General features: G+C 43.6%; 1 protein-coding gene across 1 annotated transcript in view; it reads left to right on the top strand.

The window, feature by feature from the left end:
- Nucleotides 1–2,013: 2,013 nt before the first annotated feature.
- The window catches only part of LOC128341880 (gamma-aminobutyric acid receptor subunit rho-1), a 72,331-nt gene continuing 59,901 nt past the window's right edge, over nt 2,014–14,443 (top strand). The window contains exon 1 of the mRNA XM_053288523.1: nt 2,014–2,236. Coding sequence (XP_053144498.1) covers nt 2,115–2,236 — 122 coding nt within the window. The 5' untranslated portion in view covers nt 2,014–2,114. The remainder of the gene's footprint in view (nt 2,237–14,443) is intronic.

Raw genomic sequence — 14,443 nt, 5'->3', positions numbered from 1 at the left:
TAAATGCAAGAAAATACAAAAAGCCCCCTTGAGAGTTTACAGAGACTTTTACAATGCCCTAGCTGGAAAAGGGCATTGGCTCAGTTTGCCTTGATTTGTTATGTTACAAATAAAAACACAATAAACCATATGTAAGGATATGCATAACATGAAAAGAAAGAAATCTAACACGAGTTAGCTAACAAACTGTTCCCTCACTAAACATTTCCCCGAAGCCAAAGCCCTGGCTCCTTCCCTGAACTCACCAAATCCATGGTAGAGACTTCAGGCTCCTGCAGTCATCCTGGTTGCTGCCATTGCCTGGCCAGCCATCCTGTTGTTTGCCCTGCCTGGCTCCAACTGAGAACAAAGACAGCCTTAACTTCCTGGTGCCAAGCTTTCTAGGTCCCGGCCACCATGTGCTGAGTGGCTGATCCCCCAGAGGTCTTGCCTGTCAGTCAGGACAGGGTTCACTTCCACTGCACTCGGGAGGGGAGGGGAGGGTTGGGGAGGGCTGCTTGTTACAACACAGGATTTCTCTCATTTCAGGGATGAAATGTTAGTTCCTATAGGGACAGCATTTGTCCCTCATTTTGGTGGCAAGGTGAGCAGCTTCTTATTTTGAGAAATTTTTGGTTTTCAAAGTGGTATATCTAGAATATGTTCTAAATAATAAGAATACTGGCATTATTCAATAGCATATAATTCAATTACATATATGTCAATGATACTCAGGCTCTTTCTTACCACTGCATACACCTCCCACCCCACCCCACCCCAGCCAACCCCCCAAATTTGTGTCCCTCATTCTGGCAATGGAATGTTGGCAACTCTACTAGTATGTGAAAGAGAAAGTTCACTTTTTATGGGGGGAAAGAGTGAAGAAACTTTATGGTGTCAAAAAGGAAATTCTCTTATCAAGAGGATTGGGTAGAATGCATGTGAAAGCCTTGAATACTGGTGTGGAAGTGACAGATTGATACCAACAATAGGCCAGAAGGAGAAGGGAAGATGAAAATGAAAACTGGAAGATTCCTGCAGAAGAACTATCTCAGCCCCTGTAATTACAAGATAGATGCATAAGAAATGGAATGATTCTTTGGGAAGGGAACAGTAGGCCAACCCACAGGCACAGTAATTCTAGAAACAGCTATTTCTAAATCCTTCATTGGCATTTATAGCCATGTCATGAATTGCCAAATAGTGTTGGTATTATTATCTAAGTCCTTTAAACCTTTGGTTGCTCACTTTGCCTATAGAGTTCTTCACTCATCTGCTTTGTGAGATGAGAACAAGTGAAGCGCAAGCGTGCGTGCACACACATACATATTTAAATGAATATTCCATATTTATTTATATGTATATAAATATAAATAAATATGGAATGGATGTAGAATTCATTCTGTGCACATCTAAAACTCCTCAAATTGACATTTCCTGTAGGTCCTCTGGATAGCCAGGCAGTCTGGCACACAGACAGCAATGAAGCATGAGCCCTAAGCCCAGCACGTTCCCTTGAACACATCAACAATGGCATCACCATGCATAAGAAGCATCATGTGAAACCAGCGAAAAAGCTGGGGATCAAGATATTAACTTTCATTCACAGAACAAAGTGATGAGGATGAGATGGTTGTCCATGATGCACCTCAGAATCGTTGTTTGTTAAAATTAGTGCTAGTGTATAAAGGCATCCCAACAGGTGCTCCTGTTCATATCAGATCCTTTTTCACTGATTAAATAGCTACCCTGGACAACCTTTGAGCTGCAAGACTATCTTCGCTTGCCTAGATGGATTGATCAATGCCATTTTCCAAAATACGTGAAATGCTCCACTTTAAACCAATTTATACAATAGCCTGTTTCGAGCAAAAAAGAATAATTGTCCTGCGCAGATTCATGAATTCTACACTGTTCGAAAATCCCTGCCATCTGACGTAGAGGGATTTATAGGTTTAGTGGAAATTGCTTTCCCTCACTGTCCAGATTAAATACTGCGGGATGATTTTTTGTATGAGTAAACATCCTTCCAATAATGAAGAGACCGATAATGTCTTAAAAAGAGAAAAAGGATCTTCATTTTCAGTTTTGTCGTCTTTTGTGGACTATTTCTGGACACAAGACTAGAGGATATCATGTTGACTGTCCATAACATTCAGTTTAGCATCTTCTTGCTATTTTGGGGTTGGGTTTTATCCACCGAATGCAGAACTCATTGGCAAGGAAAAGAAATACATGAAGTCTATAAGAAGGGCAGGTGAGTTGATTCAAGTGGGAATCTGGATGATCAATGTCATATTTCAGATGGATCTATCAGTCCTAACAGATTAAACTAGCTCTTTCTCATTTGATGAGAAATGTTATTCTGTTCTCTACCTAATATTTTGATTAGCTGTTTTTGCATTAAATGACCAGCTGTTGCATATTTTACAACCCAAAACACAATCAAAAATCCTGTTTAATATGGCTTTCTAATTGCTTGATTTGGGGGAAGGAATCAGGAGATATTGATTAATAAATACATTATTTTATTACCAAGCTATTAATGTAGTTGCAGGAGCGGGACTCTAATGAACACGTAATCTATTTTTTTAAACTTTTGAAACTCTTCATTTTTACTGTCCACCATAACATGAAGACTCTTTTGTGTCAAATCTTCCATGAACATCATACATTCACATTTCTGTGTATATGTCTGTTGTAATTATGAGTACTTGTTTATACCTCAATAGTGCTTTGGAAAAAATAAATCAGAACAGAATACAGTGGGATTTGAAAAAGAGGAAAATAAATAATCTCTAGATGCTTTTTTTTTACTAGTTCTACAAAGGACATGCACCATTTGTCTTTTATTTATTTTATTGTACTGCCATGAACTGCTGTTCTGTAAGATACCCACTGATACTTGATCAGTCTATATTGTGTTTTAATTGTATTAAGATTCTTATAGCATAATACTCACCATGGTTACTCAGAAATATATCTCACTGAGTTCAGACAGATTTACTTCCAAGCAGATGTGCATAGAATTAGTATCTTAACCTTGCAAATATTTTGAAAATACCACAAATAATCCATAGAAAGTATCAACAGATATAAATAATATTAAAAAAACAAGCATGAAGTTGTTATTCAGAATCCTTGAAGGGGATACTGATTATTTATGTTTCTTATGTGCTCAGTATTTCAAATATTGTCTGTCAGTTGCCCATATTTATTATTTATTTCCCTTTCAAAATGGAGGCGCTGAAGGTATCTGTCTTATAAGACAATAGATATCAAGAAAAACCATTAAAAATACAAATAAAAAATATAGCAGCAAACAATAATATATATCCTTCTTGTTATGGGTAAACAGATATGTGCTTATACAGATCAGAGTAGTTTTATTACAAAAACCTATTACTTAAAATATAACCTAAATAAGATATTCAGAACACTCCTATTACTTTAATTAATTGAATGTTGTTTAAGTGGCATAAGCTGTGAACATAAATATAATGAAAATCTCAAGTTTTTTCACAGCATTACTTTTGGAAATATTCCCCTTCTTCCACGGATTTAACCAGGACAAGAGGTTAAATGTTGCAAAGATATGACTGCAGTGTCGGTATTAATGTCTATTAATCCAAGACTGTAAATAATGAAATGCATTCAGAGATGGCATCAAAACAGATCAAATTGATCCTGAGGCCTTTCCCATGAAGATATAGAATGTGGCTATATTTTCAAAATTATACACACACAAAACACACACACACACACACACACAACACCTTTCTGTTCATTCACTATTGCAGCATAAGCAAAAGTGAATGTAATAAGCATAAATACAGGTGAAGGATACAAATCTGTGCAATTGTTTTGTATGTGAGCAACTTAGGGGGTTGCTCACGCAATGGCCGTATGTGTGTGATAATGCATTTGGATTTAGTATGTCCTCAAGGCCTAGAGTATGTCCTCAAGGTGGCTCAAATATACAAGATTGCCCATTTTTCACTTGCAAAATGTTAGAGGATATCCAATCCTGAAAACATCTAGGTAGGTTCTTGCTATGAAAATAAGCACAATTTTATATGTGCTGACAATTGTATCCATGCTCATTTCTACTTCAAATTATTTCCTCATAATGTAGTGATACAAAATACAGTCACAAGACATAAAATAGAAAGGTACAGAAGCCTGTGAAAGAAATTAACAATGGTTGGCCCAGCCTTGGAAAGACAAAAACAACTTGTTGCACTGTGTGCCATCTTGTCCCAGCAGGAGTTCGGGAAGATTCTGTTCATTGGCTTTGTGTGCCACTCGCCCTTTGAAAAGCAATAGCCCTGATAAAAGACATAACCGTGATAAAGTCTGGACAAGCAAAATGGGAACTGGAGAGAATTCTTATGTTTTCTCAGCAAGATACCGAGTAAGCTGGGCCTAAGGACACATCCAAAATTACAGATAGGTCATTCTGTAAACAATAGCAATAGCACTTACATTTATATACCGCTCTATAGCTAGAGCTCTCTAAGCGGTTTACAATGACTTAGCATATTGCCCCCAGCATTCTGGGTACTCATTTTACCGACCTCGGAAGGATGGAAGGCTGAGTCAACCTTGAGCCCCTGGTCAGGATCAAACTTGTAACCTTCTGGTTACAGGGCGGCAGTTTTACTACTGTGCCACCAGGGGCTCTTGCGATCTATAGAATGTGATCTATAGAATGCATTCAGTAAAATACATGCAACAAGCATAGCTGTTTGCATCCATACTTGCATGGTTGCATGTTGTGAACCACCCAGAGACTGAAGTCTACAATTTTTGAAAATACATACATACATACACACCATACATTCATACATACATACATGCATCTTCAGTCTAAATTGAGGATATTTATCTCCTCAATCTAAATAGACAGAGCAAGACAACAAGAAATAAGCAACGCAGAAAGATGAATATTTTATCCATTTTATGGAGTATACTATTCATTAAAAGAGTTCTAGTACACTCATTAAAAATAATCATATGCTTGAATTGTTAAATCTGTCTGATCTGCTAAAGGAAAATTAGGAAGTTTAAATTTGGACACATAGGGCTATAAAAGCTCAACAAAACATACTTGAATCCAGAAGCATTCACTGATAGTGCTCGTTAACACCCATAAGCCACTCACTATACTACAGTAAGTCCCTCACTTTAAAGGAACAGGTGCATAGCTTGGGAGTGCTTCTGGACCCAGGCCTCACCCTGGTGTCTCAGGTGGAGGCTATGGCCAGGAGCGCTTTCTATCAACTTCAGTTGATACAACAGCTGTGTCCGTTCCTTGATTATAATGACCTCAGAATTGTGGTTCACTCACTGATAACAACTAGCCTTGACTACTGCAATGTGCTCTACGTGGGGCTGCCTTTGTATGTTATTTGGAAACTTCACTTTGTTCAAAATGCAGCAGCCAGATTGGCCACCAGGTTTCTCGAAGAGACCATATTATGCTGGTTTTAAAAGAGCTGCACTGGCTGCCAATATGTTTCCAGGCAAAACACAAAGTGCTGGTAGTTACCTTTAGAGCCCTAAATAGCTTAGGACTGGGTTATCCGGGATAGTGCCTTCTTCAGTATGATACCCACCGCACTTTAAGGTCGTTAGGAGAGGTCTGTCTCCAGCTGCTGCCAGCTCACCTGGAAGTTTTTCACACCCGACTTTTAGTTTGCATCTCCTCCAGAATAGAGGTGTGCATGCACCTATTGGCCATATTTACCCCAAAGTCCCTGCGAGCTATCAGGGAGCATTTCACGCACAATTTGGGCTTTTCATTGTGCATTAGAGTACAGCCCAATTTATACCCAGAGTAAAAATATCCACTTTCTGCATTGGTTTTTTTGGAACAACTTTGAACTCGCAGTAAAGCCTCACAGAAAACCCCGGTGGTAAAGCCTGCTATCTGGGAAAACTCCTGGTGGCGACTCGGTATCAGGCCTTTTCTGTAGCAGCTCTTGGGCTCTGGAATGCACTCCCTATGGATATTAGAGGCTTAAGAGTTTTAGCAGCCTTTAAAAGAGCCCTAAAAACATATCCTTCTAGCCTGGCCTTTAGCGAGTACTGAAATGATTTTAAACTTGTTTTAAAGTTGTTTTAATAAGTTATTTATTTGTTTTTTAATCTGTTTTTCTATTTGTGAACTGGCTAGAGCCATCTGTGTGAAGCGGTATAAAAATCTAATAGACAAACCAACAAACTCTTTAAGGATCCTAAATCAATTCGGAGTTGACTTAGTAGAGTCCCCTCAAGCACTTTTGAACAGCCTGAATTAACTAGCGGAGCCAGACCATGGACAGCCTGTGTCTGGCTGCGGCTGTGGCCCCACTCACGCCGTCCCCTATGTCTGACGTCAGATGCAGGGGTTAGCCACTCCCCTGCGTCTGATGTCAGATGCGGCGGGCATGGTCTGGCTCCTGAATGGGGCTGCACAGGCCCGTTTGGGAGCTAGATCGGGGCCAGCACTGTGTTTGCAGCGTGGCCAGAAGTGGCTCTCCCTGCTTTTAAGACAGGGAAGAGCCACTCCTGGTCACACTGCGAATGCAGCGCTGGCCATTTAACTCCCGAACAGGGCTGCATGGCCCCGCTCGGGAGCTAAACCAGCACTCCCCGCATCTGACGTCAGATGCAGGGGGGGGGGTGTCGGGGCCGTGAGGCGTGGCCACTGAGGGGCAGCAGCCCAGGTTCTTTGAACCTGGCCGCCCAATGGTGGCTATGCCCCTGCCTGAATTGGATAATCATGGCCTAAGATATTGCTCCCATCATTGATCTCTTGGAGTAGGGACATTGAAAAATATCCAGGAAAATATTGCATGGGATTGTGTAACAGGCCTGCATAACTTGTGACCCACCAAGCCAAATGCAGCCCAAGAGACAGGCAAGAGAGACCACCAAGGGTTCAATACATTTCTTGTTTTTGTTACCTGTCTGGCACTACAAAGAAAGGCGGGGGGGCTGTTGAGCACCTATCAGGCTGCGGCACATTCCTGGTGGAATGTAGCTTGGGGGACACAAGTTGAACAAATGTGTGTGTTGCATGATCTCATTCTAATGATGTGTGCTGGTTAGAAGCAGGAATGGCCCTTTGCTGTATAGTCCTGAAAGATGGGGATACAGCTCAGCTGTAAGGGCTAAGGACCACATTGTCCATGCCTCATTTCACGAAGTTTTACTTCATGAAAAGGAGATCTTCTTTGGGGGGGATCTAGATATTGCAATACTAAAATCATTCTAGGAAAAATGTGTTCAAGTATTGGGAAATACCTTAATGCAAATGATTTGGAGATGGATGAGATGGTAAGAATATGGCCCATTTTTTTACCCCGATACAATATAACCTTCATTTTCTTAGGAAGTATTGGATTTTATTCTGTGCAGAAGCAGGTGGGCAGAGGAAGGGCTGTGGGCTTGCAAAAAGCCTTCAGTGCCCTTGCAATGAAGGCTTCTCATGCATTGAGTCAGTGCAGGGAGGGGTAGCATTTCTGAAGGAGTCGGAAGAGAGGATGAGGGGGGAGCAAGTAGAAAGACCTACACAACCCTCAGCGACAAATTTATTCAAACAGAAAGGTCTTTTGCAAAGGGGATAGAGATGTGAAAATTGCCTCCCCCAACACACACCCCACCTGCTTGGCTGTGCGAAAAGCTTTCACTGCAGGGACACTGAAGGATCCCTGAAAACTCACAGTGCTTTTTCCACCCAGCTCAGAATGTGGCCCAATGTCTGCACCAGAACAAAAGAACTGGGCCTGAAAAGCACTAGCAGAGGATCATTATTTTATTTATTTATTTATTTATTTGATTTCTAGACTGCCCCATCCAAAGGCTCTGGGCAGTGCACAACAAATGTGAAAAAACAAAAACACACTGCTTAAAACAATATAAAAGCAATTTAAAAACAGCTCAGAGCCATTTAAAACCAATTAAAATGCTAAAACCTTGGAAGACCCAGCCAAACAAGTAAGTTTGTAGGGCTGTCTTAAAGACCACCACGAGCCTAAATTACGGATATCTGCTGGGAGTGCATTCTATAGTCCAGGAGTAGCTACAGAGAAGGCCTGACTCTGAGTTGCCACCAGACGTACTGGTGGTGACTAAAACATTAATAGTTTTAGTCATGGTGTGTCATATAAACAAGTAGCAATGCTCATGAAAAATTCATGACTCAAGCCTTTGAAATCACTTTGGTTGAGTTCCTTCAATTGGTTGTATGAGTAGAAGAGGTGTATTAAAGAAGAGGGAGACCCAAAGATATTTTCTCATTTCAGATTACTAATCACTACGTGCTGCTAATGGTGCACCTCCTTAATATGAACTGCTGCTTATACCAGACATTTGTAATATTGTCCCTTGGAGATATCTGGAGATGTATGGTGTTTTAGTAATGTGTTAGTTTCATTAAAATATACCAGTAGAGCATCAGCTGGAGACAAACAGCATAAGCCCTCTGACAAGGCAACAGGTTCACCACCAGGACCCAAGGGGCCTTCAGCTCTCTGCTCTCTCTCTCTGTTTCTGTCTGTCACCAAATTGCAAACCAACTGTTTATTTACATGCTCAGCCTTATATTAGTCTCTCCTTCCTCTTTCTCATTCCACCTTGTCTCCATTCCAAAAATTCCAGAGAGATCTCTGTACCCAGAAACTCTAACTAACATATACCTGCGATTATGGAACATTAACCAGGCCCTCTGGACCATATCCTATATAATAAAAGGCTAAGTGAGTGGCCGTGGCTTTGGAACGTTGGGGATCTGCGTCCCTGCCTCCCTGGGCTGTTCTGGGCCTGCGCGAAGCGCAGGCCCAGAACAGCCCAAGGGAGTCCGGACCCCCAACGCCAGTGTTCCAAAGCCACCACACACTTGACCTCCTGCCGTCGCCCGCCCGCCCGCCCGCCTTCCAACACCGTTCCGGGCCCACCGGCGGCCATTTCCCCCCTATCCCCGGCCCAACATGTGGCCAGATCGCTGTCTGCCCACCATCACTGCCCCAGCCACCAAACACTAGACCTCCTGCCGCCGCGGCCATTACGGCCGGATCGCTGTCTGCCCGCCCGCCCTCCATCACTGCCCCAGACCCATCCACAGCCATTCCGGACCAATATCAGGTGGTCCTTGCACGGCCCCACTGGCAGCCATTTCCCCCCCAACAATGCCGTTGCCCGCCCGCCCTCTCTCCCAACTGCTGAGCCCTCCTTACCCCGACCATGTCCGTCGGGCGCAAAACACCAAAACTGCAGAGAAACAGAGGAGCTTGCAAGCAGAGCTCCTCTCTTTGGAACGGCTCTGCCCGAACTGACACTATGGCCGTAAAGGACGCAATAGGCGTCCTTTGCGTCCAAACTGACAGTACGGCCAGAGGCTCTGCAAGAGAGAGGAGCTCTGCTTGCGACCTCCTCTGTTTCTCTGCATTTAAGTAGTTTAAAGCTGAAATTGAGCAGTCCTTCGCCCGACGGACACGGCTGGGGCGAAGGACAGGCAGAACAAGAAATGTATTGCTGCTCGCACTATTGCTTGCTATCTCACTTCCCTAAAACCAGACTCTTTTCCAAAAAGCTGTGTACCAGTATGGTTGCCAAGATTTTTTTTAAGACTTAGACCTTTAAGGCTTAGTGTGAAGTTGGCCTCAAGCTTGGAAAGAAAGGATATTGGATCTGGGGTTGGGGGGCAGAGCCTGCAAACAAGTTTGTGTGTCTCATTTTAGAAATTAAACACTGCTTGATTCTTTCCCTGTGATAATGACTACATTGACTACTTGATTTCTGTCTCACCCCAGTGTAAGGATCCATTGACTTTTGTGTAATCATTTCTGTTTGTCCCTCTTTGCCTCAAGTGTGCTGAGGATGAAATAGCTAGGTTATCTACTCTAATGGCATGTGGAATACGTTATATTCCATATATATTTTATTAATGCTCTGCTTAATTATTTACTATTTGTGAAGATGACTGTAATTGTTCAAAATTATAGAACTTTCCAATACTACTTTGCATACTGCGCAGAGATCCACAGCTCTGAGATGTGCATGTACTGCTTGCAAGCCACTCCAAAGTGCAACCACTCTGGGGCCACTAAGCAGTGCATAATTCTAATTGTGATGGTACTCTCATTTTTCCCAATGGGTGTGCAAAACAAAGACAGAGAGAAAGAGAGAGACAGACAGACAGACAAAAAAATAGACAGACAGCAGAAGACAAAACAAGGAATGAGGGAGGGAGACAGAACAATAGAGAAAAGAAAAGAAATAAAGAAGGAAAAACAGAAAAAAGAGAGAGATGGGAAAGAAAAGAACAAAATAAACAAAGAGAGAGGAAGGGAAAATAAGAGAGGTAAAAGTGAAGAACAAAGGGAAAAAACAAAAGATAGAAAAAGAGAAAAAGGAAAACACACACACACACACACAACCCCACAGAACACACCCATTATAGAAAGAAGAGAGAAAAAGATAACGAAGAGAATAAAACATATAAAAAACAAAACAAAACAAAAGATAGAAGGAAAAGGAGAACAAGAAAAGGAAGGAAAGGAGAGAAAGGAAAAGATATAGGGACAAAAAAAAGCAATAGAAAGGAAGAACGCTTAAAGGGAGGGGAAAGCTAGCGCCCGTTATTATAACGGGCTTAAAAATACTAGTAGCTAATAATCTGCTTATGAAAAGAAATGCTTGGCCATCAGCTGTAACCTATACTACCTCTTTGATTAGGTTTAACACATTATCCTTAAAGTAGGAGCAGGTTCCCAAAGAGGTATTATCAGTTGTGCTCGCTCTTAATGGTTCTCTTGCATAAAGCCAGCCTGGTTCACACATCATTCGAATCTAGGTTTAATGTGGGTTACCGGCATTAGCATTATTGAGTGAACCCGTGCCAAGACAGGAATCTCAGATTCATCTTGGGCCATAAACCACATTGGAGTGGGTTCACACAATCTCACTAATGTAAGTAACCCACATTTAGCCTACATTCAAATGATGGTGCGAACCAGGCCTCCATTTGTGAATGTGGGAGTATTTTGTACAATTAGAAAAACATACATGGATGGGCTGAATGCCTCTTCATTAGCTGCAAAACTGAATAATCCAAAGGGGAAATAGAGCAACCTTCTTTTTCACAAGCTTTTCACTTGTTTACAAAGTATGCCTTATGATCTTTTGATCTTTATGGCCATAATATCATCCACCCTCCAAAATTTTATCTATGTTCATACTCTCTCAGGCTTACAACATGCATGAAACACAAGTGAGCACTGATAGCTAAGCTCACACTTTAAAAAAAAAGTCCTTAAAACAACTTATTTTCCTTGATTTGGAGAAACCTGGAGGCAATTCTCACAGTCAGGTGAAATCGGGGAGCCTAGCCCAATTTTGCCTGACTGTGAGAACCGCTGGGTTCGCAGGCAAATCCAGTGGCCTCCAAGCAGTTAACCCGCTTAAATAACCCTCCCCTAAGCCTAGGTAAGCGGAGCAAGCACTCCGCTAACCCAGGCTCTACAATCATAAGTTGTTGTGGTGCAGCTCCGCACCGCGGCAACTCACGAGTAGACCCCCCCCCGACCGGGAGGCGTAAAAGCACCCTCCCAGCTCGGGGGTCTCTCCAGCATGCCCTATGTGCTCATGCAGGGCATGCTGGAGCTTCTGGAGGCCGCGTGGCCCCCCGATGCCCCCAGCTCCCACCGACTCTGTAACGGAGCCGGCAGTCGTGTGGGCAGCAGATCCAGCCGCCTGGCGCAGACTGCTTGGTCATCTGTGGGGTGAGTGGACTAAGCCCGCTCTCCCCGCTAACCCCCTAGAGGTGAGTCTCACTGATCGTGAGACTCGCCTCTTGGTGTTGATTACAATAAAGTCTGATAACATCCTCTTAAGAAAAGCTTAAAGATCTGAACGATAGTTTTGTCTGAGTGTCTTGTCACACCTTGTTGTTGCACAGGTAAGGCCTTTTCCTGTAAATTTGTGAACAACAGTGACTCATTTACACTAAGCACAATGCAGCAAAAGTTTGTCACAACTAAGAATAAACTCATATGATACCAGCATGGAAGACACACTCTATGGCTTCTCCTCTTATACCATTCCAATAATATTTGGATTCAGGAAACTTATGCAGGGCCAGCCACGTGATTCTTTAACACTTGGTTGATGCCTTCTCTCAAGAAGGAGCAGAGAAGAAATCACAGGGTGTTGGCTGTCATTCTGTTGTTGGCAATGTATGACCACATTCTCGCATAACACGAACCTGCAGTTAAATGGGGCATTGGTTGGAACTCTGTTACATCTGAATGTGTGCAACCACGGTTTCGCAGCAAAAGCAACCTGCGGTTTGCCTCACCAAACTCTAATTTGAACCTTTGGTTTATAGTGTTTCACTGCCATAACCTGAGATTTTTTGGCAGCAGCGTTACGTCCTGATTTGGACGGGACCCTAACTGCAGTTTCATTCATTTTCTGGAGCTGTAATCAGAGATGGCGGTGCAGACCCGCCTGGGATTGCTCCCATGCAATGCCTGCAGCACTTCTCTTTGGCTGCCTCTCTGAGCACTCAACCCGCCCCCTGTCTCCAGTCTCGCAAAGCAGTTGCCTGGCCACAGGGATGCCACAACGTCCCCTCCCAAGCTTGTCAGCCTGTCAAGCGGCAAAGCCACACAGGGACATGCCCTCTCCCCACTCTGTCCCTTGCTCTCCTCCTCCTGGCAATCAGGAGAGAAAGGGGATGGGATGGGATGGCAAGACGGGCACGAAGTGCTTTGCTCTCTGAAGCAACGAAGAGGTATGTTCACAAGCACATGCACTCCAGGTGGCAACGTAAGCAGGGCAGGGCTGGGATGGCACCAAATGGCAGGAGGCGATACCCAGGGTCCGGTTTAAAAGGCAGCCCCGACAAGGAATTCTTGAATGCCTTAGGTACTGTACCTTTTGTACAGTTATGTTGGGGATCTGGGGCTCAGCCCCTTCCCCTTGGAGGAACATGTGTGTTCTTTGGCTTACTCATAAGAAGGGCCAAGCCGTAAGATCAGCATTGCTCCAGTGAAAGGAGTGATTTGACATATGTGATGATGACTGATGCTGTTCCTGAGTGGATGGCTCACTCATGAGAGTGTAAGGCCATGGGGGAAACCCTTCCTAACTCATGAGAAGAACCATCTGTGGGGACAGGGGTGTCAGGCAGAACCACTAATAAGTGATGACGACAATCCCTTCTTCCATGGTTCGCTCTCTCACGAGAGTGTCAGACCATGGAGGCTGAATGGCAGATGCCAACCTGCCAGGTTCCTCTATACAAGCAAGCTGCAGAGACAGGTAGCCCAGCAACAGCTTTCCCTGCTGCAAAGAAGCTGTCAAACCATGATCTCTGCCAGCCCATCCACCCATTTAAACATGTCCATCTTTGTTTTGCCCAGAATGGCAACCCTCCTCTCCGGGGTTAGAGGGAAATCAGGGCTTCTTTGGCTGCATGAAAGGCTTCTCTGGAGAGTAGAAGATTGCTGTGCAACAGTTATATCATTAACCAGAGAAGGTGGACCCCATGCAAGCAGGGTCCCCTTTGTTGGAATAGCTCAACTCATGAGCGCATAGTCTGATGAAACACCAAAGGTTTTGGTGAACCTAGGGTCCTCCCCAGTAGACTGGCCCTCTCATGAGCCACCACGGGGGCAGGAGTATGGTTTGGTCTCCATGGACTGCTTTGCCAGGGTGAACCACTGCAAGATAATCCTTGGGCAAAGTGGGACAGACCCCAGGATCCTTTGCCCTCCCTCATATACATATCCCCTCCTAGGAGGTCATCATGTTCCCTTCCCTTTCCTGAGTAACAGAAAAAATAGTGCCCCTCAGGATCCCCACCCGCACTGGCAGAAATTATGCTTGTGCAAGACAGTTTTGTTGCAGGGTTCTTATGAGGGTGGTGGTGCAATCGCTTTCAGGTGAAGGGCATGCATGGAATTTAAAGGGATTTAAATGCCCTTTCCCTGCCGAGGGTGGATGGACCATTCCAAAAAGGCACAATCGCGTTTGGCATGCCCCCTTGAAGATTGTGGCCAATGGCTGCTGCCCTGGAGATGTTCTGATGTCTTGCCTATGTTCTGGTGATGCGAGCACTTTGAAGCTTGCTGGAATGTGGCCTCGGTGGACTAGGAAGAAGGAGGGTCTCCCCTGCCCTGAAAATGTTGGTTGCTGGTCCACAGTTGGACGACCATCTGCAATGCAATTAATGGTTAGAAAAATTAATCACGGGTCCAGTGACCTCCAGTTTCATGTTATGTGTGAATGCGACCTATGAGAATTTCTATTCAAGTTCATAGAAATAAAGTACACAGTTCCTAGCCTATTGTTTTTCTAGCAGGGCAGCCAAAATTCTCAAACAGAATCAGAGGCTACCTGCGATTGGGTTTTCTTCTTATACAGCATCCAGGGATGGGTTTGTTATATAAATTACTAGGCTGGAGTTTCATTT

The sequence above is a fragment of the Hemicordylus capensis genome, chromosome 1 (assembly GCF_027244095.1).
Source record: "Hemicordylus capensis ecotype Gifberg chromosome 1, rHemCap1.1.pri, whole genome shotgun sequence".
NCBI lineage: Eukaryota > Metazoa > Chordata > Lepidosauria > Squamata > Cordylidae > Hemicordylus > Hemicordylus capensis.
The sequence above is the reverse complement of the archived record's forward strand: the minus strand, read 5'-3'. Positions and strand labels throughout refer to the sequence as shown.